The following is a 25,264-nucleotide window of genomic DNA, read 5'->3' as shown; positions in this document are numbered from 1 at the left end:
TTTTTTTGGCAGGTTTTAAAAACTACTTTGAGAAAAAAATCCCACCAGGTTTGAAGGCTTATCGTAGGCTATGTCTGGGAGAAATTTTAAGAATTTTGATTTTTCATAATGTGCCATAACTGGTGCTATGTTAGTGGACATGTCCTCTTAATTATGAAATTTTGTTATTAAATTATGCCAAAAAATCGTCTTCACTACATGTAGACAATCAAACACACTAGGATGTTTTGATGAATAAGTGCATTTGGTCAGCCAAGCCAAGATATGTTTAATTATTAAACACATCAGCAATATTACAGCTAAATGGGTAAAAAATATATGCGAAAGTATCTAAAGTGTAACAAAATGGTTACTGCAATTAAACAGTTCACTTCAGTGTGAATCCTCTAGGCAGAAACATGCTGCAAAAGTTGTGAAGACGAATCAACCACTTTTTACCGCTGTGTGAACCGTTTTGCAATTTCTCTAACCTCACCAAACACATTTGATTTCCCTTGTTGATCACCTTATGAATTGTGACTTTTCTTGCACATTCCGAAGCTCAAATTAACTTGGGAAGTTCGGCAGTCTTCTGAGTGAATTTTTTGGGTATTGTGCCTCCTTTCTGTAGCCCTCATTTGCTCTGCTTCACGGCATTGTTCAGTATTATATCAACTCCAGTCTCTATCAGGCTGATTCACCATAATACATGGCATTGTCTAGTACTGTTTCGCCTGCTTTCCCTAGCCCTGGCCTGCTCTCTTTTGCAACCTTTTTTACCATGCCTGTTCACTCTTGCTCTCTGCCGTTTACTTTCATGTTCTGCTTCAGTTAAAGCCTATCTCGAAAATGGTAGATCAACCTTCACTATTGTTTGATGACATAACAAATAGAAATGAGTTTTCTTTTCTCACATTCCACCAAGAGAAGATTACATTGTTGTGTTCCCCCATTAGGGTTACCTTGAGATTCCCTCCTCCTCCCCCAGAGTCTGTATGGATGGACGTTTGTTCATACAGTGATGTCATAACCAAATTTTCTCAACTTGATGGGTTACCAAATATTCTAAGGTATGGGACTCCACTCACTCAGGGCTCCACTCCACTCGCATATGTATGACATACGGATTTCAAACTCAGTTCATCAGTGCCATCCAAATTGCCACTGTTTACTGACAATCCATTTTCCAAGTTAAGTGGCTCATAGTCACCTGGATTAAAACTGTTATGCACACTTGAACATTGTTTGGAATTTGCACAATATAAATATTATTATTATTATTTTAGGTCAGTCTTCTCTTCATCCCCAAGGATGCCATCATCTTAAAAAACAGTATCACAAAATACTTTCTCGGCCTCTATTTGACTATTTCTAGACTGTATGGTTTTTCTTTGTAGTTTCAGCCAAAGTAGACTTCATTGAAGTCAGATGAAGTATAGTGTAGCACCATCTTCTGCATCATTTATAGAACCATGACATTTTTAAGACAGCTTAGGTGAATTCAGTGCAGCAGCTGCAGCAATTTCCTTTAATGCTGGTTTGCTTTTGCTGTAATGCATGGCTGTTAATTGGGTCAATGGTAGTTGTTGATGAAAACTTGTGCAAAACTTTGACTGAGATCTTGCTGAGATTCTCTGCAAATTTTTGGCTGGCGAGATCTCAAAACCTCGCTGAGATTCTCAACAAGATGTCAAAATCTCTGAGGCCAAACACTTGCCTGGAATCTCGGAGATTTCTTGGCTAAAAAATTTCTTCCTGAGAATATCAATGTTAAAACAAAAAACTTGCCAAGAATCTCATAGAGATCTTGCAGATCCAGTAATCATAAATTTACAAAATTTAGGAAAGTTAACACAATGTCAATGTTGAGAGAAATTCTAGCAGACAAAGTAAGCACATTGAAATATGACTCCACTGTATCAAAAACAATCAGATTTATTTACAGAAAAGATTGTCACGAAAAGCTTATATAGTATCAAATGCTTTCACCTTCAGTTCACATTTTATGAAAGGAAAATTGTTATTATGCTGAAATAGAAATACAGGAGAACTAACCTTTATCCCTAGGTCAATATCCGATTCTTTACTCAAGCAAACAATAATAATAATTAACCTGATTTACTTAACTATATTTGTAAATTTGTTTGGCTTGGGTACAGCTTCATCCCAGAGCAAATGTTATAAAAAGGTTTATCTTTATCCACTGGTCAAGTTTTGCACTTTGCTAATAATTGTTCAGTGTACACAGTTCAGTCAAAGGTCACTTCAACAAGTCTTGGAAGATCCTGCCATTCTGGTTTGTGTCTTTCCAACTCTTGGCAAGATCTTACCAAGATTTAGAAAGACACACATCATGGCAAGATCGCAGCAATCTCTCAAGCATGGCAAGATCTCAACATTCTTGGCAAGATATAGGCAACCTTGCCACAATCTCGCTGAGATTTAGAAAGACCCAAACATCATGGCAAGATCTTGGTGAGATCTCACCCATCTTGTAAAGATTTCACCAATCTCAGCAATATGGCTGAGATTTAGGCAAAAAAATTGACCAATGAGCAATTTTGTTACCATTAAGATATTTAAAAGCACTTGTTGGGTCACTTGCTATTTGCATGCTTCACTGTTTGATGTGTTGGATTTCTCACTTTTTATTGTGTTAGGCATGTCCATCAAAACAAAAAGCTAATGAGACAATTAACTTAATGTGCTAAAGCTAGCGAGAATAAGTTGTTTTTTTCAAGTGGAAGTGCATGCTGTGAGTGTGTTATCACATTTAGCAGCAATTTTCTCGGGAGGAACATTCTCTCTTCTGAGAATACTTCTCAGTGAGATTCTCAGCAAATTAATGGAAAGATTCCCACTTTGAGGACTCATGGTGGTCAAAATCTCTCCACGATTGTGGCAAGATTCTTGGAAGGTACATGATTCCTTGCAAGGATCTCACCAAAATTTCTATTGTAGTGGGATTTCCAGCACCCAACTTATAGGTGAAAATACCTCCAGGTACCAGCTAAGATCCTGGTGGCTTTTTTAATAGGACAGATTGTCCTGATAATTCGTTGACCAATTTGGTAACTGTGTAATTTCCTGTTAAGTATTGTGCATAGCATAGTATTGTGTAAATGCTACCGCATTGAGTTGAACAGCGGTATTGCGCACTAGGCGCCAGTTTTCCCTCAATGTAGAGTCACGTGACAAAAAAGCACATGAGTTTTGCTGTTCCGAACAAGGCCGAACCTCGGCAGTTTGTAAATGTACTATTTTCGCCTCAGTTCTTTCGTCAAAGATTGTGATTATTCTGAACTACGCACCGGAAGTCTTAAGGCAAGGAAGGTATGGAAGACTTGTGTATCAGATGTAGCGAAATTAAAGATATGGCAGTTCGTTTACAAGCCGTGAGTATGATCTCTTGGTACTTACCGACGGTCACAGTTCGACCTTACAAATGGTAAACATTGGTTATGGACACCAATTTACGGTGAAAGAGTGTTACATTCGAAGAGGATCAAGAAAAGGAACATATTTTGGGCAAATTTGAAATGGAAAAGGAACAAGAAGACTTGGAGTCACTGCCTTTCGAGACGTCACCAGAATGTTCACCACACGCGATATCACCGCTGAACGATATTGAAGAGCTCGAAGGTGCAGAAAACATGTTGGCTGGAGCTGCCATCTGCCGAAGGATTCCCACAGGAAAGGGTAGGGAATTTGAAGTTCGAAGATTAAAAGATAGTCGAAGAAATGCTTTGTTGAATTTAACTGAACAAATGAACAAAGTGCGACCATTATTATTAAGTTTGACGAATGTTGAACAAGTGAGCATAGAATCGCAGGTGTTAGATCAAGTGTTTTCAAGGCTACAAGAAGTGCGTGAGCGATATACTAATGCTTTGACTGATGATCATGAGATCAAAGTGGCCCAAGAATGGTTTGATACACACGATAAAGACGTGTTTATCTTCAAGCAGTGTGATTGCATTCCTAAACCAGGCAAAGAAGCAACATGATGATGAAATTGGCTCAATAAAATTACGATTGTCTGGTCGTTCTAAGCGTTCTCTCACTTCCTCATCTTCTTCAAAGTCAAAGTTAATGGAAGCTAAGGCTAAGGCTGCCGCCTTGGAGATTAAGGCAGCATTCTTAGAAGAAAATGTTTACAAGCAATTTGAAATGGAACAATGCATTGATGGCATGAATGATTATTTGGAAACCATGAAAGTGAAATACACCTCAACTCCCATTTCGTCTCAAGCCATTTCTTGTAATCAAGCTACTTTACCAGTTGTATGAATAAGTACTGTTACTGCTGGAAAACTGCAAGTGCCAGCTGTTGTGAATTCAGTTAATACAATTTCCATGGTTACTCCCTCCACCACTCCTATCACAACTAGTGCTGTATTTACAACTTGTGCTATGAATCCATCCGCACAACCCTTCGTTCCTGGAAACCTATTTACAGAAGTAGAACAACCTGAAATACCCATTGTTGCTGAGCAGTCACATGACAAGCAAGAAAGTGAACACTTATCAAGAAGAGATTCAAGTTCTATTGTTAATGACAGTAATGTCAAGAGTTTCTAAAGGTCCAAAAGAAACAAACAGAACTGTCAGAGATGATTGTTGCACAACAAGCTAGAAGTCAATTGCCCTCACATAAACCACCTACATTCTCCAGAGATGTCATGGCATACCCAGCATTCATAACAGCCTTTGAGACTCATAGAATCTAAGGTTGAAAATTCTATTGAGCGGTATTGTATTATTTAGATCAGTATACCAGTTGCAAAGCAAAGGAACTGATGAAGGGTTGTTTGCAAATGAAAAGTGAAGATTCATACCGAGAAGCTAGACGACTACTGAAGAAGCATTTTGGAGACCTGTACAAAATTGCAAGGGCATACATTTTCAAAATATCTAACTGGCCTTCTGTGAAGCCAAATGATGGATCAGGGTTGCAGGAATTTTCCATTGTTCTTGAGCAAGCAAGGAATGCTATGACAGGCATGGCTTACATGAATGACTTGAACACTGCAAATGTTCTTCGTCAATTGTGGGAGAGGTTACCACGACACCTGCGCAGTAAATGGACTGAAAGAGTTAGGAAAATTAGAAGTACCAAGGAACGGATGGCTAATTTCGGTGACTTTTGTCAGTTTGTGTCAGAGCAAGCTGATTTGGCTACAGATCCCATTTATTCAGAAGAGGTGGTCAGCAAATCAAGGGAGACAGATGAGAAATTCCGTAAACCAGGAGATCAAAGATTCAAGAGAGGTAAAGGTTCATGGTTTGGGACAAATATCTCGAAACCAGATGGTGGCACGCGAGACCCTCATTCCCGCAGCTGCACCTTATGTTCCAAGGCACATGATCTAGACGAATGTGCTGAGTTTCTGAAGAAACCTTTAACAGAGCGAAGGAACTTTGTTAAAGAGAAAGGTTTATGTTTTGGATGTTACAGCTCTGAGCACATTGCCAAGCTCTGCAAGAGTAGAAAGTCCTGTCAGACTTGTAGTAAGAAACATCCGACATCACTTCATGATCCCGACTGGAAACAAGAAGCAGTGACAATTGAAGCTCAGAGTGGTGAAGGTAAAGTACAGGAGATTGATGGAAAGAAAGATGGTGGCCAAATCACTAATGCTTGTAACACCATTTGTAATGTGACAGAGGCTGGTGATATTCCTGTGAGCATGGGCATAGTCCCTATCTGGCTGTACCATAAGGACAGTCCCAAACGCAAAATAAGAGTCTGTGCTATTCTTGACAATGCAAGTGGTGGAACTTTCATTAAAGAAGAGTCGTTGGAAAAGCTTGGCGTTAAGGGAACTGAGACTAAATTATTGCTAACCACCATGCATGGCATACAAGAAATTGACACCAAGGTAGTTGACGGATTGGTGGCAGCTCACTTTAGTGAAAATGATGTACATCTAAACACTCCCAGAGCCTATGTTAAGCAACACATTCCAGCAGACCGAGATGAAATCCCTAGACCAGAGACAGCTAGTGGATGGCCACGTTTGCAAAAAGTCGTCGAGCACATACCACTGTATATGGAAGATGTAGAGATAGGGCTCCTGATTGGACTTAGCTGCCCTAGTGCAGTATGGCCAAGGGATATCATTCATGGAGAACAGAACGATCCATATGCTGTACGGTCACTTTTGGGATGGCACATTAATGGGCCAATTGAATGCAAAGGCAACGGTGTGGTGCATTGTAACAGAATCCAGATCCACAAGACCAGTGCTGCTTAGGATGTTAGTGGCTACATAGTAGCTGAGAGAAGCGTCAAGGAACAGATAACGCCTCGAGTTGTACAAATGTTTGAACTGGACTTTTCTGAAAGGGAAAACAGAACAGCTATGTCTCAAGAAGATCGTGAATTTCTAAGGAAGGCTGAGGAGGGAATTCATCACCGTGAGGACTTACAATATGAGATGCCACTCCCATTCAGAGAAGAGAATATCCAGCTCCCAGATAACTGCCCTCAAGCAGTTCAGCGACTTGCTGGTTTGAAGAAGAGGCTGCAAGCAAATGACAAGTACCATGCTGATTATGTTAACTTTATGGCTGACACAATAGACAAGGGACATGCTCGTAAGGTAGACTCTGGGAAGTTAGTAACCCAGAAGGGTAAGGTGTGGTATCTACCTCACCATGGCATTTATCACCCGAAAAAACCAAGTAGCATCTGTCTGGTGTTTGACTGTTCAGCACGCTATCAGGGAGAATCACTCAATGACCACCTTTTACAGGGTTCTGACTTGACCAGCAAACTAACTGGCATGTTAACAAGATTCAGACAAGAGAAAGTTGCCTTTATGGCGGATGTTGAAAAGATGTTCTACCGGGTTAAGGTGAAGGAAGAAGATCAGGATTTTCTTCGTTTCCTGTGGTGGCCCAACGGAGACTTGGCAGTGGAGCCTGAAGAATACTGTATGACAGTGCATCTGTTCGGTGGTGGATCTTCACTGGGCTGCTCAAACTTTGCGCTCAAGTGTACTGCAGGTGATAGTGAAGCGGAGTTTGGTGTGAAGGCTGCAGAAACGCTTAAGAACTTTTACGTCAATGACATATTGAAATCAGTGCCGACCAAGGAAGATGCCATAGAACTTGTTCATAACGTTAAGAAGATGTGCGCAAAGGGAGGATTCAACCTCACGAAGTTTGTCAGCAACAGTTGAAGGGTGATTATGTCAGTATCGCCCGAAGATAGTGCAAAGGAAATTAAGGGCCTAGACTTAGGTCAAGACAGGCTTCCCATAGAGAGAGCTTTGGGCGTGCAATGGTGCATTGAATCAGATGCGTTTAAGTTCAGGATAGAGTTGAAAGATCAGCATTGTACTCGTAGGGGAATGCTGTCAACAGTCAGCTCAGTCTATGATCCTTTGGGATTCATAGCACCTGTCATCCTCGTTGGAAAGCAGATATTGCAAGAAATTTGTCACAGCAACAGTTGGGATGACCCAGTCCAAGGTGATGTTCTTGCCCGTTGGGACAGGTGGAGAAGTCAAATGCCCCCCCTAGAGTAACTCAGCATTCCAAGGAGCTTCAAGCCCCCTGACTTTGCTCAGATTGTCTCAGCGCAACTGCATATGTCAGATACCTCAGAAACTGGATATGGGCAATGCTCGTATCTACGCTTAGTTGATGACAACAATCAGGTACATTGCTCTTTTGTCATGGGCAAGGCACACGTTGCACCAAGGAAAACAGTCAGCATTCCCTGGCTAGAACTAGCAGCTGCTGCTGCTGTCTCAGTAAGAGTGGCTGATGTGCTCAAGAACGAGTTGGATTATGAGAGAATAGAAGAGTTTCATTGGACGGGCAGTAAGGTGGTTCTTGGGTTCATCAACAATGAGTCTCGAAGATTCCATGTCTATGTAGCAAATAGAGTGCAGTTGATACGAGATTACACTTCACCAGCACAATTGCGATACGTAGAGTCGGCATCAAACCCAGCAGATGAAGGTTCACGAGGTCTGAATGCAAGTGATTTTCTGCAGAAATCACAATGGATCAATGGTCCAGGTTTCTTGTGGCAAAGTGAAAATCACTGGCCAAAGCAAAGTTCATATGAAGATGAAATTGACCCCAGCAGTCCAGAAGTGAGAAAGACCACTGCCAATTCTACCATCGTAGAAGAGAGGAAAGACATGCTGAGCAGGTTAGAAAGATTTTCCAATTGGCAAAGGTTGAAGACAGCGATCGCTTTATGCATGATGTACAAACAGCGGCTGAAAGTGAGCATAAGCAAAGCAATTAGTGGATCTTCAGCGAAAAAAACCTCTCAGAACAGTGATCGAAATAGCGATTATACAAGTTGTTCTGTTGTTGTACCTGTTATGGTGAACGACTTGGAACAGGCCGAAATAAAAGTTATCAAGTTAGTGCAAGCTGACGCCTTTGAAAAAGAAATTACAGTCTTAAAGGGCCTTCAAGCTGATGGAAAGCGTGAATGTCAACAGGAGGATAAAGATAAAAATGTTGCAATGAAGAGAACCAGCAGTCTGCATACACTGGATCCATTTTTGGATAGCAATGGGGTTCTAAGAGTTGGAGGACGGATCAAAACCCCTATCATCTTGCGGAAAGCTGGCCATGTCACAACACTGATAATCCGTCATGTTCATGAGAAGACCCAACATAGTGTACGAGGTGTCACGTTGAATGAGCTATGCACAAACGGTTATTGGATCATTAATGGGAATGCAGCTGTCCAGCATTTCATCTCAAAATGTGTCAGTTGTCGCTATCTTCGTGGAAGTACTGGAGAACAGAAAATGGCCAATCTTCCAAAGTCACGTCTTGAGCCTGCGCCCCCATTTACATACTGTGCAGTAGACTATTTTTGACCATGGCATGTTAAGGAAGGCAGGAAAGAAGTCAAAAGGTATGGAGCCTTATTCACATGTATGGCTAGTCGTTCTATCCACATTGAAGTAGCACACTCAATGGAAACAGATTCATTTCTACAAGCTTTACAGCGTTTCATTAGCTGAAGAGGGCCCACAAGAGAGCTCTGCAGTGACCAAGGAACTAATTTTGTGGGAGCAGACAACGAGTTGGAGAGGGCGCTCCAAGAAATGGATGATGATCAGATTAAGGGAGAGCTTCTAAAGGATGACATTGACTGGGTTAGGAACCCCGCCACAGCAAGCAACTTTGGAGGAGTGTGGGAAAGGCAAATTCTGTCTGTGCGAAACATTATGGTGGCACTCATGAGAGAACACAGCCACAGTCTGGACAATGAAGCGTTGAGAACCTTAATGTGCGAGGCCGAAGCGGTTGTGAACAGTCGCCCCCTTACGGTTGACACCTTGAGTGATCCACTTTCACCACAACCGCTTACCCCAAACACCCTTCTAACTGGCAAATCGAAGCTCATTCTTCCACCTCCTGGAAAGTTTCAAACAGAAGATGTCTATTGTTAGCGACATTGGAGGCGTGTGCAACACATTGGTAATGAGTTTTGGGTCCGATGGAGCAAAGATCATTACAGAGCCTACAAGTAAGAAACAAATGGACAAGACAACATAGAAATTTTACCGAAGGTGATGTTGTATTGCTGAAGGACAACAACACATGCAGAAACCAGTGGTCTTTGGTTAAAGTGCTCACTACTCATCAAGACGATCAAGGTCAGGTCAGATCAGTAACTGTCCGAACTTCAAAGGGATCCACACTGGATTGACCTATTAACAAGCTGGTTCTTCTGCTAGAGTCATCACAAGAGAGACTGGGAATCCCTGACGAGGAGCCATACGAGATTACAGAGTGAATTGAAGTATAAACATTTAGCAGAGACACTGTAAGATCTAGATACAGAGACATAGAATAGGATGAAGGACTGTTTTGTTTAAAATGACGAACATTTTAGAGGAGCCATATAAATGCTACTGCATTGAGTTGAACAGTGGTATTGCGCACTAGGCACCAGTTTTCCCTTGATGTAGAGTCACGTGACAAAAAAGCACATGAGTTTTGCTGTTCCGAACAAGGTCGAACCTTGGCAGTTTGTAAAGGTACTATTTTCACCTCGGTTCTTTCGTCAAAGACTGTGATAATTCTGAACTACACGCCGGAAGTCTTAAGGCAAGGAAGGTATGGAAGACTTGTGTATCAGATGTAGCAAAATTAAAGATGTGGCAGTTCGTTTACAAGCCGTGGGTATGATCTCTTGGAACTTACCGACGGTCACATATTGAGATATATAAGATGCTAGAAAATGGAGCAATGTTTTCCCAGGAAAAAATTCAAACCAATGTTCCTGGATTTTTGTGGAAAACATGTGGTGCAGAGGGTGTATAAACAAAATCAGACCTAATTCCCTGTCTGAAGCTCCAAAACTAAGGGCTAATAAATTTTCGATACACATGGTTTGGATGAGTGTTGATGTAGTGGGGGTGATGACATGTGAAACGAAAGAGAATGTATCAAAGACCAGAGAGCAGGTACATGATGATAGGTATTTATGATCTGCCTGGAACAAAATGGAACAAATATGAACTTCTCTGTACTCATAAAATAATGTTTCTTTAGACAGACAGCTTTACTTTAATCACACATTAAGGGTCACTGTGGAAGCAGCTCAATTGTTTCTTTGTTTCATTTCTTTTAGTGCTGGAAATTTGTGACAAATCTTATGAATTCACCATATCAGAGGTAATTACAGTAACGGCAATAGTAGTAAGGACCTTAAGATACAAGGACAGGAAAAGCAGTGGATGTGGGAAACTTTTGCAGGATCTGTCTTGTAACCAAAGACTACATGCTTAAGATGTGTATTTTCATATAGGACAGCGAAATCAATAGCAAAAGCTTTTCACACAACCAATGATGACATCCTCTATAGATGGTAGAAATCTTATCTTTTTAAGCCTTATTGATGGTAAAGAGATGACCCTGAATTTATTCTTCTTTATGTATATGAGGCAAATGTCTCTGTCAGTATTCAATAATGAATCTAGAATATCTTTATGAAGAAATTACATGTATACATGCAAATGATCTGATAAACCTGTGTCAGATGGCTTTTTGCCACCAGAGCATTTGAGAATCCTGACTTTAGGTGTACATATAATATTCCCAGCTTAGTCAATCAAACCCATTTGAAGTGAATTTCAATCAATCTGAATCCATGGATTGAGTTCGGCAATCAAACGAAGTTGAATACACAAAATTGGACAATTGAACTCAATCTAGTGCGTGATTTGCAAACTCTTGATTTTTGTAAAACTGGTGTTGAAAAGCAGTAAAACATTTTAGGAGGCTGAAATACCCTCAGTATAACATGTGTTTGTGGTGTTTCTCAGACCACATAAAATGACCTTTGTTCAAGGGAATTTATTCACCAAACAATCGAACACAATCCATTGGAATGTGTTCAATTAGGTTCAGTTGTCAAACTTGCTCAAACACAATTTCATGGATTGAATTCAATTGGGTCCAGTTTGTTTGTTTCACTCAATAGATGCTTTCAAGACACTTGTGCAAAATTATCTAAACTGTACTTAACACTGATTTATTCTTGATGCATATTTTCTTTTGCTCTTCCACAATTACATCCATTGGTGACAGAAACATGAGCAGACAAGGAATATAGTATCACATTTTCCACCATATTATTTTTACTCTACAGTCACAAAAAAAAGCAAACTTAATAAACATTTTCGTCAACATAACTGACAATAACATGGATTGGAACAGTTGTTAAACCAAAACAAGAGTGAAATACTTACATTCTTGATACCATGGCTAAGTGCTTGGTATGGCATCCTTGATGAGAAGAGGATGGCAGAGAGATGAGTTGAGAGTTCTCTTGCACAGGCCTGGTTGTGTAAATTTACTTCCTGTACCTATCCTACACTAGCTTGTCCTGTCCTGATATATTAAGGTCCCTAATTATTGGAATGATGATGATATCTGCATTATTTATAAAGTAGGAAGCTCAAGTCTCAAAGAGATGTAAAAATGTCTTCTTCAGTATTAGAGATTTATCACTCTCTTTGTGGCTTCAACAGAAGTTATAATAATGGTGTTAAATAGAATTCATCAGTTTGCAACTTATTATAACTGTCATAACTGTGTGTAACAAATTAACAAATTATTTGTATAGGCATAGCATGATTTCATTGGTTATAGTGTATACTTATTTCTTTCTTTCTTTATTTATTTATTTATTACAATTTAATCACATCAAATCAACAAAAACAGAGATCCAATAAGGGTAGTCCTTAAAGGAGTCATACACCCCACACTCAGACAGTCCACCTACATTATAAATATATGAAAAAAAATTAAAATTAATATATTATATAAGCTAACCAGTTCAGTTGGTATTCATTAAGAAGCTCATTACACCATGCTCAAAACTTGAAATACTAAGCACTGATCTAACTATAAATGGTGGCAAATTCCACATGTCTACAATACAATTAAAAAACTATGCTGAAAAGTGTTTGTTCAAGCATTGTTCTTCTTTAAAGTAAGTCTATCTTTTTGTCTCAAAGGGTACCTAGCAGTATTAGAGTAAAATTGAACATATGAATTAAGAGATACTAAAGCAGGATCAATCATTGTACTGTAGGATAAAAACTACTGATTGTAAAAAATAACAGCAAACAAGTGAAATTATAATGGTGATAATCAACAGATAGAAATACCAAATATAATTTTCATTAATAGTGTCACTTTTGTTTAGTGCGCAATAATTTTAGAATCATTATAGTTTGATGCTGGAGTGATGCACTAAACAAATAACTCTCAGAAGAAAGATGTAATCAGGAAACAGAGATGATTTGTAGTTTTTTGTACCAAGGTAATTAACTTCTTTTTGGTCCAACAACTCAGCTGACCTTAACTCCTCAAGGACAAAGTCAACAGTGCTAAAAACGTTTTTCTTTGGTGCTTGATTGTAATCCTTTAAAGCATTTTCATATGACATCATTAAAAGAGCCACCAAAGTTTTTTATCCTCATCAAGCATAATTGAAGGGTTGGTAAAAACCATGCTAAGTGACGATGCGGGTGAATTTTTTTTGGTCAAAAGTGCCTAAATTTTTGCATATGGTCATCAATGTAATAGAAGAAAATTGTTGTGTATTTTTGTTGCTGGTTTTTGCTTTGTTTTTAAGCTATAACATATGCAAAAACACTTGGCTTTTCTTAGCTGCGTCTTTAGGAGTTTATTTGTTGAACAAATCTCAAATGAAGGGCCTCATTCTCAGTAAATTGACTGACCTGGACTTTTCTCACTCGTTTGCACATCGTTGGAAGAAAGTCTCCCTGTGACAAAATAGCTTTCTCTGGAGCAATGAAGGTGGTGTCTTATTAATATGATGTGTAAATGCAGCTTTTGTTTATAGTGTTTGAAGTCAAAATCAAATCCTGCAGTATCAGTTAGCTATCTTCCTTGGAAGTTGAAGAATAGCATAAAAAGCAGGAATCTGGGAAACATTGTTTAGATCGGTTATTGTGATGTGGAACAGAAAAGAGATGGGATGCTTTAGAGCTCCGTCAAGTAACAATTGAAGTGTTCTTTTAAAGTACATATTTGCATGCCTGCCTGCCTGGTTGAGAAGCATCATAGAGCCTTGATAAACCCGTGTCATGTATTTGGTTTATTTCGATCGAAGCACATGGAACAGAATGCGCATAAGTGCGCATGCTCATAATGTCAACCGCTGGCTCAATACACTACAACTCCTCCCCCTTAAGCCAGTCTCGTACCCCAAAAGTTCAACACAACATGCTATTCTTAAAATAAAGTCAGAGCCTTAGAAATGGGCAGTTCAATGTTCAAAGGTCCAGTCAAGCTGGGGGCTTCCTCTCTCTGGTAGGGTATCTTCTAACAGGAACATGTTCAATCTGGCTCGGCAGGCTGCTAACTGAAGGTTTAGCCCCTGGATTGGATGGCTGAAAACACGTTTCCCATGGGACGGTTTCTGTCTGCTCAGGCGGCTCAGCTACTTGGTCACCGTGGCATTCAACTGGGGGCGGGAAGAGCAACGGCTGGATAACTGGTGTATGGTTGTCTGCAACAGTAACATTGGAATCTTTGATTTGGTCTGTGTGTCGACGCCAAACTAAGTTAGGCCCAATCTCCACTTCATAAGACAGGGGTCCTAGTTGTGCATGCACAATACCTGGTACCCACTTTGATTTTCCATTGTAATTTCGTGCTATTACTCTCTGGCCAATGGAAAAATGCCGCGTTACAGAACCACCCTTGGCGACAGACTGGTCTATCTGACGGTTGTTTACCTGGACGCTGAGATCTGGTTTTAAAAGGTCCAGTCGAGTGCGTAATCTTCTTCCCAAGAACAACTGGGATGGTGGCTCTCCAGTGGTTGAGTGGGGAGTGTTCCGATAAGCCAGCAAAAATCTTGCCAACTTAAGATTCAAGGATTTCACTTCAGTTTCGCTCTTCATCGCACTTTTGAAGCTCCCCACACCACGTTCCGCCAACCCGTTGGTGGCAGGGTGGTAAGGTTCTGACGTGATGTGTTTGATTCCGTTTCTCTTAAGGAATTGCTGAAACTCTTCTGATGTAAATTGCGATCCGTTATCGCTTACCAACTGGGCTGGTATTCCATATCTGGCAAATAATTTCTGAAGGACTTCAATGGTCTTCTCTGAGGTTGTACTAGTCATTCTCTCTATTTCTAGCCATCTTGAATGTGCATCCACTACCACCAAGAACATGCTGTTGAGGAACGGACCTGCAAAATCAATGTGAATTTGTTGCCAGGGGGACGAAGGCCACTCCCATGCGTGTACTGGTACTGCACTGGGCTCTCTCTGTGTTAGTTGGCAACCTGAGCAGGACTTAACCGTCAGTTCAATTTCCTTGTCGATTCCAGGCCACCAGATGTAACTTCGGGCGAGGGCCTTCATCGTCACGACCCCCATATGTCCCTGATGCAGTTCCTCGAGAACTTGAGGGCGCAACTTTGGAGGTACTACAACTCTTATTCCCCACATCAGACAGCCTGATTGTAATGTGATCTCATCTTTGCGAACAAAATAGGGGTTGAGTGCAGGAGCAGTGTTGTGTGGCCAACCTTTGCTGGTCATCTCATACACTTGAGCCAAAACAGGATCTCTCTGTGTTTCTCATCTCACGTTATCCACTGTGACTGGCAGTGGATCAAACTGCATCAAATTAAATACACCCACAGGGTCGACAACTTCTTCATCTCTGGATTCCTTTACGAGTGGAAGGCGGGAAAGACCATCGGCATTACTGTGAACTTTAGTGTTCTTGTATTCAATTGTGTAATCATAGCCCGCCAGGAACAAGGTATAACGTTGCAGTCGAGCTGCAGTGACTACAGGGATGCTTTTCCGCGGATGAAAGATTGACGTTAAGGGCTGATGATCTGTGTACAATGTGAAAGAGCGGCCAAACAAATACATATGGAACTTCTTTACCCCCCAGATTATTGACAAGGCTTCTTTGTCAATCTGTGCATACTTTTGCTCAGTTTTGGTGAGTGTCCTTGAAGCAAAAGCTATGGGTCGCTCGGTACCATCGTGCATCACGTGAGATAGCACCGCTCCAATACCGACAGGGGATGCATCACAAGCAAGCCTTAGTGGTAGGCTGGGATCATAATGCGTTAAAACTTGCTCTGACGTGATCATTTCTTTCACTTTGTGGAATGCTATCTCGCACTGTTCTGTCCATTTCCACTGATGATTCTTCTCCAAAAGTTGTGTCAGGGGATGTACTACTGTCGACAGGTTAGGCAAGAACCTGTGATAGTAATTGATTAGCCCGAGAAAAGATCTCACTTCAACTACATTGTTTGGACGTGGCGCATTCAATACTGCTTCTACTTTCTCTGCTGACTTGTGTAGGCCATCTTTGTCGATGTCATGTCCACAATAAGTCATCTTCTCCTTGAAAAACTCACATTTTGCCTTGTTTGCTCTCAACCCATGAAGCTGAAGCCGTCGTAGAACTTCTTCTAAGTTAGCCAGGTGTTCTGCGTCATCCTTGCCAGTAATGATCATATCATCAAGGATACAGCTTGTGCCAGATGTTCCTTCCAGCACTTGATCAATGGTGCGCTGCCAGATTGCAGGTGCTGATGTGATGCCAAACACCAGTCTGTTGTACTGAAACAGGCCCATGTGTGTGTTGATGGTGAGGTATTTCTTGGAATCTTCTTCCATCTCTAGTTGGTGGTATGCCTGACGAAGGTCAATCTTTGAGAATTTCTGCCCACCACTAAGCTTTGCAAAGATATCTTCAATGCGGGGTAAAGGATACTGCTCAGCTTGTAGTTCTGGGTTCACTGTGCCTTTGTAATCACCACAAATTCTGACAGACCCATCTTTCTTTGGGACAGGTACAATGGGCGTTGCCCAGTCGCTCCACTCAACTTTCGTGAGAATACCTTCATTCTGAAGTCTTCTCAGTTCTTCTTCAACCTTGGGCCTCAAGGCGTAAGGTACGGCACGAGCTTTGCAGAAATGAGCTTGGCTATCTTCTTTGAGGGTTAGCCTTGCCTTAGCTGATTTGAATGTTCCCAGTTTATCTTCAAAAACATCAGAGTATTTGTCTAGCATGGTCTGCAGACGTTCGTTAGCAATTGGTGGGGTTTGTGAAGCTTTCAGTGATTTAATAGCATACCAATCCAGGCATATCTTGTAGAGCCAATCCCTTCCCATCAACACAGGGCCCTTATTCTTAACCACATACAGATCCAACAGTAAAGGTTGCTGACTTTTGTACTCAACATTTGCCTTAAGCACTCCCAGTGGAACAATGCTTTCCCCCGTGTAGGTTTTCAACATTAGTTCAGTTTTATGCAAGGGTTTGTCGTTAAATTTCTCCTCGTACAAATCATGTGGAATGATCGACACAGCCGAGCCTGTGTCCAGTTCCATTTTCAACGGTTTCCCTTCTACTTTCAGATCTACCCAGATTACATTACTGCTCGGTTTCCTCACATTGTGTATCTTCATGCTTCCTAACACATCTTCAAATTCATCACTTTCACTGTACTGAACAGTATGGACTTGAGTGTTTTGTGGTGTTTTGAGTGGTTGCTTTGGCTTACCTTGTCGTCTCGAGTTACAAACTCTGGAAATATGGCCCACCTTCCCACAATGATAACATGTCTGGTCCTTGAATCTGCAATTGTGTGATGCGTGCGAGTCTCCTCCGCATCGATAGCAACCCTTAGGCGTGAGGTTCGGCGGCGGCGGCGGCAGCGGTGGCGGTGGTTTGCTATTATCTGAGATCTTGTCAACTCGAGGTTCTGCATGCAGCTCACTGTGCAATTCCGAAGCATCACGAACGGCAGTTTCCATCGCTACGGCTATCTCCAAAGCCTTGGAATATTTCAGTTTTGCTTCTGAAAGCAAATGCCTTTGTATCTGCATATTTTGAAGGCCACAGACCAATTTATCCTGTAAAGCTTCGTTAAGGTTCGTGCCAAAATTGCAGTGAGTCGCTAGTTTCTTCAGTTCTGCTACGTAGGCCAACACGGTTTCTCCTTCTCGCTGATTTCGTTTGTAAAAACGAAAGCGTTCTGCTATTTCCAATGGTTTAGGACTTAAGTGTTGCTGAAGGGTCGTGACGATTTCTTGGAAGCTCTTCGTGGCTGGTTAATCCGGTGAAAGAAGGTCCCTCAACAATGTGTACGTTTTGCTGCCGATCAAGCTTAACAAGGTTGGCACTTGGCGGTCCTCATCGATGTTATTTGCTAAGAAAAACTGTTCTACACATTCCGCATAAGTTTCCCATTTCTCTTGTGTCTCATCAAAACTCTCTATCTTCCCGATAGCAGTCATATTTTCAACGTTTTCCTACGACTTCATCCTCGTCGCCACTGTCATGTATTTGGTTTATTTCAATCGAAGCACATGGAACAGAATGCGCATAAGTGCGCATGCTCATAATGTCAACCGCTGGCTCAATACACTACAACCCGTAAGTCACCAGCATGTTTTTTTAAAAAACCAAAATGTGCTTTCTGATGTTTGAACAAACTGATACAATCAATGTATCGGTGTTTGAAGTCAGCCTGATCCAGACAGCAAAGTCAAAGAGCAAGTCTTGCCTAAGAAAGCAATCCTCTCATGAGTTGTGGCCCATTTGCGAAGCATTGCTGTCGTCAAAGTTTGGAAAGCGAGAACTGATTTTAGTGTGATAAAATATGTCTTGCATCGAGATCCATGCTTCCTGGGTGTGAGTTGTAGAGAACCTTCCCGGCATGTATTGCGATCAACATTTCTGAGCTTTCCCGTTGACATGAAATCAAGATAGAAGTGTTTTTAAAGTGAAATGAGCATCTCTGTGGTTACACATTCTCATGAAATCAACATTTAACTGTTTTCTTTAAGTGAAATGAACATCTCTTTGGGCTCATGTGTTCTCCTGAATTCAACATTTTAGTGTTTTTGAAGTGAAATCAACATCTGAGCTTGGGCGTTCTTGTAAAATCAGCAACTTTGAGTTAATACGTTCTCATGAAATCAACATCTTTGAGTTTTTGCATTCTTTTGAAATCAACGTTTTCCTGTGTTTAAAGTGAAAGCGACATCTTTGAGCTTATGCAGTCTCGTGAAATCAACATCCTTGAGTTTACACGTTCTTGTGAAATCAACATCTTTGAGTTTATGCATTCTTGTGAAATCAACATTTTGTTGTGTTTGAAGTAAAATCAACATCTTTGAGCTTATGCATTTTCGTGAAATCAACATTTCACTGTGTTTGAAGTTGAGTATTTTTTGCATACATTGTATCTTGAAAGTGAAGCCAAAACAGAGGCAAAAATACAGGACCATGTTTTTCTACTACATTGAAGGCCAAGCACTTTTAAGATAAAAAATTCACCCAAAATTGTCACTTAGCATGGTTTTGCACTCACCCGTTCAATTATGATGGCCCAGAAGACTCACAGTCGAGTTTTAATTTTTCACAATCCAGTTTTAATTCTTTACAGTCCAGCTTTAATTTCTCACAGTCCAGTTTAATTTTGTAGTTTTATTCTATCCACAGTCCAGTTTTTGCAGTCTAGTTTTATTCTCTTCGCAGTCCATTTTTAATTTTTCACAGTTCAGTTTCAATTTTGTGAGACATCACCAGTCTCTCTCAGATTGATAAAAAGGCAGGAATTTTAACACAGCCATTTTGTGTGCAACTGAATTTACAAAGTAGAACGTGCCTTTGCCAGTGTATACATGGATTCCTTGGAGTTTGTATCTCCATTTTTCAAACATGGCTACAACCACCTTGAAATACCTGAATATTTTGAAGCTCCATGGCATAAACATTGGCTTCTCGACTCTAAAGGGAAGGCTTACCTCTTTAGGATTATTAAGAAGAAATTTTGTCCCTGATGATGAATTGAGAAGTGCCATCTAGAAGGAACTTGGTAGAAGTGGTTGTTTTGTGCGATACAGCAAGCTGTTGGCACAGCTCAGAATTAAGGGAATTATTGTCAAAAGAGCAAGGGTCATGAGTTTTCTCAGGGAACTTGATCCTGATGGCGTAGAAGGCAGGCAAAAGAAGAGATTACGTTGCAGAGCATATCATGCAAAAAGGCCAAATTTTATATGGCATACTGATGGCCATGACAAATTAAAGCCTTTTGGGTTCAGTGTGCATGGCTGTATCGACAGGCTTTCAAGAAGACTTCTGTGCTTGGAGGTGCGCCCCACAAATAAGAACCCAGAAGTGATTGCTTAGTACAACCTTGATGCTGTGAAGCAATTTAGGTTGTGTACCCAGGAAAATTAGATCTGATGATGGGACTGAAAACAGCACAATTGAGGCACTTCCTACATTCCTCAGGTCATCCCACAATGATGAAAATGGTGGCCTGGGATGTTTCACTATTGGCACATCTACTGCAAATCGAAGAATGAAATCCTGTTGGTCACAATTTGTAAAGGATGGTCCTAGTTGGTGGATTTCGTTTTTAAAGATTTGTCAGACCTAGGTTTCTTTATCAGCTCAGACCTAGTGCACTTGGAATGTATTCGGTTTTGTTTCATGCAAATTTTCAGAAATGAGCTTCATCAAGTGGCTGAGATGTTGGACCAACATCCTATAGCTTCAAGCATGTTTGGAATAGCAGCAGCCCAAGAGGAAGACCAGACTCCGTGTTTTTTTCCCCACCTACTGTATACAACTTTGAAGACTACAAAGTACCTGTTAGAACTTGAGGAATTCATTGATGAATCAACCATGTGCCTGGCAGATTGTAGTGAAGAGTTCAAAGAATTTGCCCTGACTGTTATGAATGCACTAGGATTGCACCCACCTAATGGTGTAAATGAAACACTTGATGTCCATGTAACACTAATTAAAGGAGTAGAAAAGTTATCATAGTTTTTATCTGAAAAGAGGAAGACACAAACTTCAAAATTCCAACAACTTTTATTACCATCATGAAACTACTGGATAGTAATTTGAACAGCGAGAGATATCAGTGCTCTAAACAACAATGTGAAAACAGTTATGAACTAACCCAAATGACGAAAACGTACAAAGAGTGAACTCAACCCCATTCCTAAGCTTCAGGCAGGGCTACTAAGGAACCAAAAACGTGGCCAAAACAAACGAACATTGAACTTTTTCTTTAACTTTTTGCTGTGGAATAGTAAATTTAGAGTTGAAATGTAAAATGTTATATCATCCTCAGCGACAGGTGGTAGTAGAGCGAGGTTAATATCACCAAGGATAAAATCACATTTACATTTTACTTTAAATTTACTCTTCCACTGCAAAAAGTGGAATAGTGGCCTTTTCATACGATTAAGGACTCACAAAGTTTCCTTAACAGCAGGCATTGAAAAGGCCCTCCTGCAAGTAGGCCTCCAGTCTGCAGATCGAGACGTCACTAGATTCCTGTGGCTCAAAGATTCCACTAAGCCAAATTTATCGCTTTACAAGGGCCCCATTTGGAGTGATCTCAAGTCCCTTTCTGCTTGGAGCCATCAGTCTACAGAACTTGGAACAAGTTGGAACTCCTACTTAATCTAAGAAGATTATGAAATGCTTGTATGTGGACAATCTTTTGACTGGTGTCAACTCAGGTAAAGAAACAAAAGCATTTTATTCAGAATCAAAGGAAGCAGTTCAACGTGCATCCATGAATCTAAGAGAATGGGGGTTGAACTCAAAGGAAATTCTGAAGTCAATTCCAGAGCAGGACAGAGTAAAGGAAACTCTAACCATAGTCCTTGGAATACTGTGGAACACTGTCAAAGTCAACTGCTTGTCAAAGATCCTGCACCAACAGAATATTCCTTGAAAAGAGAAGTGCTAAATTCCATCACTGCAGTTTTCAACCCATTGGGATTCTTTACTCCTGCAACTCTTCAAGGAAAACTCTTCCTTCAAGAATTATTGTGGGCCTCAGAGAAAGAATGGGATGAGAAACTGGAGGAAGAGATGCTTCACAAATTACCACTCTGCACTTTCTGGACATCAACATCACTAGTGATGGCCTTGGCATCTATGGAAAAGATACTTTTACCACACAGTACACTAATTTTGAAGGTTTTGTCCCTTGGCGACACAAGATTTCTTGGGTTAGAGCACTGACTGACTGCGTACACCGAATCTGCACTCCCAACAATATTAAAACGGAGCTCAAGCTAATAAGAAAGTTTTTATTGTGGAACAGTTTTCCTAAACATGTTGCAAACTTATTAATTGATCGCTTTACTACAAATGCACAGAACGGGGCTCCAGATCATATGTGACTTCTCACGAGAAAACTTCACTAATGGATATCTGTGAAACGGTCAAAACGAACGGCTAACAAACGGATAGCAAACAGATGTTCTAGCCGTTCACAATGATTTTAAGTACCATTCAAACAGCCAAAGAAAAATTTTGAACAGATGCTATTAACATTCGAACGGCACTGGAAAAATTTCAAATGGATGACGCCAGCCATTTGAACAGCAAACAAAAAATTTTGAATGGGTGATGCCAGCTGTTCAAAGAGCTAACGAAAAATTTCAAACGGATGATGCCAGCCATTCAAACGGCTGACAAAAAATTTTGAATGAATGATGCCACCCATTCGAATGGCTAGAGAAATATTTGGAACATATTATTCCAGGCATTAGAAGGGCCGAAGAAAAGGGTTCATCTTGAACAAATGGTGAAAATGCCAGAGATCTTTATGTTTTGATAAAGGACAAGTTTTTGCTCCCCTTTCGTAGGTCTATAGCTTTAATTCTTATTACACACTTCTTCATTTCTGCTTTCAAAACTTGACAAAACTTAGAAATGGACACCAAAAGCTTTTAACAGAATAGAACCGGCAATAATTGTTTTCCATCACAGACCTGAATCTGTCTCTTCGCAATAATGTGCGGAAATTTGCAGTTACAGCTTGTGGCAAAGTGTTGTGAGGTAATATTTTGCTGTTTCCATGGACCCTTTGACATATTCCGTGTTCTTCGTAATGTTCTTTTAATATGCGAAAACATGAATAGCTTATCCCATAAAGGTTTAAGAACATTTCTTTGCACATAGGACAGTTTAGGTAAAGGAAACTGCATCTTGCATTTCGCTTTCTTTTTTTGCCAATGATGTTGATCCTGGTGAACACTTGGATGGATGCCAATATAACCAGGTCGAGTTCTCCACTGGATGGTTCCAGGCAGTTGTTTAAATTAGACAGTACAGCTTCCTCCTGAAAATACTGAGAGCAGTAGCCACCATTCGCTCCTCGAGAACACCCACAGCCATCTTCTAGAAACCTTAACCTTCACTTCAATCCCCCCACTGTTGACTAATTCCAAAAATCGCAATCCGTCATGCTGAAGGTCGCGCGAGTTTGATAATTATGATAATTATGGAATACCTTATAGAAGTAATATGCGAAATAATTATTGTGTAGTTGCCACGACAACGTAATGTTCTGTCCTAGCGATTGATATGGATTGGCTGTTGTTATCGTGTTGCGTTACCTGTCACAGTGGTTGTTGCATAATTTCCTTTGTCAACATTGGTAGTCCCATCAAACATAAATTCAGAAAGAAAACATTTCGTCTCTTTTTCAAAATAACTTTTTTCACTGTTAAAGTGAAAATTGTGAGCGGGCTTTCGTGTTGTGCGGGTTTAATTGCTATCGTTTAAAGTTTCCTTGACAATCCGCTTGAAACAATCGTAACACAGCATAACATGAGCCGTTATGACATCTGTTCAAAGTATTTATTTCTTGAACTGTGATTTTAAATAAAGTTTTTCTCTCAGAATGGCCAAACGTGACCGTTTGAATTGGAAAGGTTGAATGTTTGTTTTAAACGAACACAGCCATTTGGGCGGCTTTATAAAGTTCCTTCTAAACAGATAATTTCAGCCCTTCAAAAGCCTGAATCCCATCAGATACCACTGGCCAATCGAACAACTGATCAGTTTTGTGTGAACAAATAGCAGCAGCTGTTCAAACAGCTGAATACTATTTTCCCAAACGGCCGACATTAGCTGTTCAAACCACCGCAGTTCCTTTCAAGTGGATAACATCAGCTGTTCGAACAGCTGCAGTTTTTTTTTCGAATGGATAACCTCAGCCGTTTAAATGAATGACAATTTTTTGGAACGGATAACCTCAGCCGTTCGAAAAGATGATTTTTTTGAGCGCATAACCTCAGAAATTCGAATTGATGAAGATTTTTTCGAATGGATAGCAGCAGCCATTCGAACGACTAGAATTTTTTCTGAACGGATGATCCAGTCCGTTTGAATGGCATCCCATTGATCACGAATGGACGCCAGATGGGAAGTGCACGGTTTTTAAGCGTTCAAACGGATAGCCATAGTGTACATTTTTGTGTGAGAGGTCACATATTACCAACAACACCTCCCACAACAACCAGCATTCAACTATCTGGCTTACCATACCATTCATTAGTGACCTAACAACACAGCTCATTAAGAAGCTTAAGCATAAGCTTCAGAGATGTCTCAGCGACCCAAATGTGGACATCCGAATAAAACAGAAGACCACAAAATTATGTTTCTTTACAAGGACTAAAGACAAAACGCCACCATTAAGCCAATCAAATGTTGTATATGAATTCATTTGCCTTGGTGGCAATTCTTCATATGGCAAAACAAACAGAACTCTGCTTGTCCACAGACAAAAAAACATGTGCTCACAGACAAAGAAAGCACTATATATAAACATATGTGCTATTGTGATCAGATCAAACACATACAAGGTTTATACAACTTACTGGACATTTTTATCAATGAGAACAACCCACCTTCTATGGCAGTGAACAAAGAATTTCTCACCCAAACCGTGCATGGTAACTCAAACATAATAGACAGCAATGATAATTGGAATCTATTACTATATAAAGAAGCTTATCATATCAAGCATTCAGCACCATATTTGAACACCAGTTTAAAAGCCAATAGGGAACTATGCCTTCTCTTGATAGTATCTTCTTTGTTTTGTATTTTGACGTGCTAATGCTAATGTACCATCTTGCAGTATCTAAATTTCTGCTACCAAGTTGTCACCGCAGTCTGAAGATGATATAGAATTATATCAAAATATTACGAGTGCATGAACAATTCCTTGCATTTGTTTCCTGTATTATAGACACAGTGCATTTACTTGGTATCACATTTATTCTCTGAAGCTTACTGCCAGGCCTCTAGCTAATTTCTAAATCCTACAGCTCCAACATGCAGAACTGCGTGTCACAGGGTCTAACTCTTCCCACTCTCAAGCTCAGAGGTGGGAAAACAGAGAGAGAGACCCTGGGGACAAGGTTCACAGGTAACTTTCTCCTAACTTTCTATTTTTCTATTTACTATAGAAAACATTTGTAACCATATCTTGATAGACTGGCCCACCTAGACTAGCATTAGCTATCCATGGGCCAGTCGAACTGTAAAGTATAGATAAAAAATAATTGATTCATTGATTGATTGATTGAAATACTATTAATAAAACCAAGGAACAATTTCTTTGTAATTCCTTTCATATAAAAGCAACTTACATGATGCATTATATGTTAATCTTCTTTTTTCTTCTGTGATATTATAGCCAAACTAAACACAAGATCAGAAAGTATTTCAGTAAATATCATCCCTTTAGTGGACTTAAGTAGCAGAAAACCAAGGCTCCACTTTTCTATTGGGGAGATGACCTAATAATGGAATTGAATAAAAAAACTTGCATATGAAACTAGATTCATTAAAAAAAGTGTGCCATTACCCAGTAAGCTGTATAGAAACTTAATCATTCCAAAGATCATCTCTACCCATGTTACTACAAGCCTAC

At 40.2% G+C, this 25,264-nt stretch overlaps 1 protein-coding gene and 1 pseudogene across 2 annotated transcripts in view; both read left to right on the top strand.

The window, feature by feature from the left end:
- LOC110054340 (tRNA (32-2'-O)-methyltransferase regulator THADA-like) overlaps nt 1-25,264 on the top strand; it is a 653,734-nt gene that overhangs the window by 557,954 nt on the left and 70,516 nt on the right. For both annotated transcript variants that reach the window (XM_089292979.1, XM_089292980.1), the window contains one exon: nt 10,604-10,647. In XM_089292979.1, coding sequence (XP_089149105.1) covers nt 10,604-10,647 — 44 coding nt within the window. The remainder of the gene's footprint in view (nt 1-10,603; nt 10,648-25,264) is intronic.
- Nucleotides 17,872-20,370, top strand: LOC149110971 (uncharacterized; annotated as a pseudogene).

The sequence above is a fragment of the Orbicella faveolata genome, unplaced genomic scaffold, assembly GCF_042242905.1.
Source record: "Orbicella faveolata isolate gen_17 unplaced genomic scaffold, um_ofav_v1 contig_24, whole genome shotgun sequence".
NCBI lineage: Eukaryota > Metazoa > Cnidaria > Anthozoa > Scleractinia > Merulinidae > Orbicella > Orbicella faveolata.
Note: the sequence above shows the minus strand (reverse complement) of the source record. Positions and strands in the feature narration are given on the sequence as shown.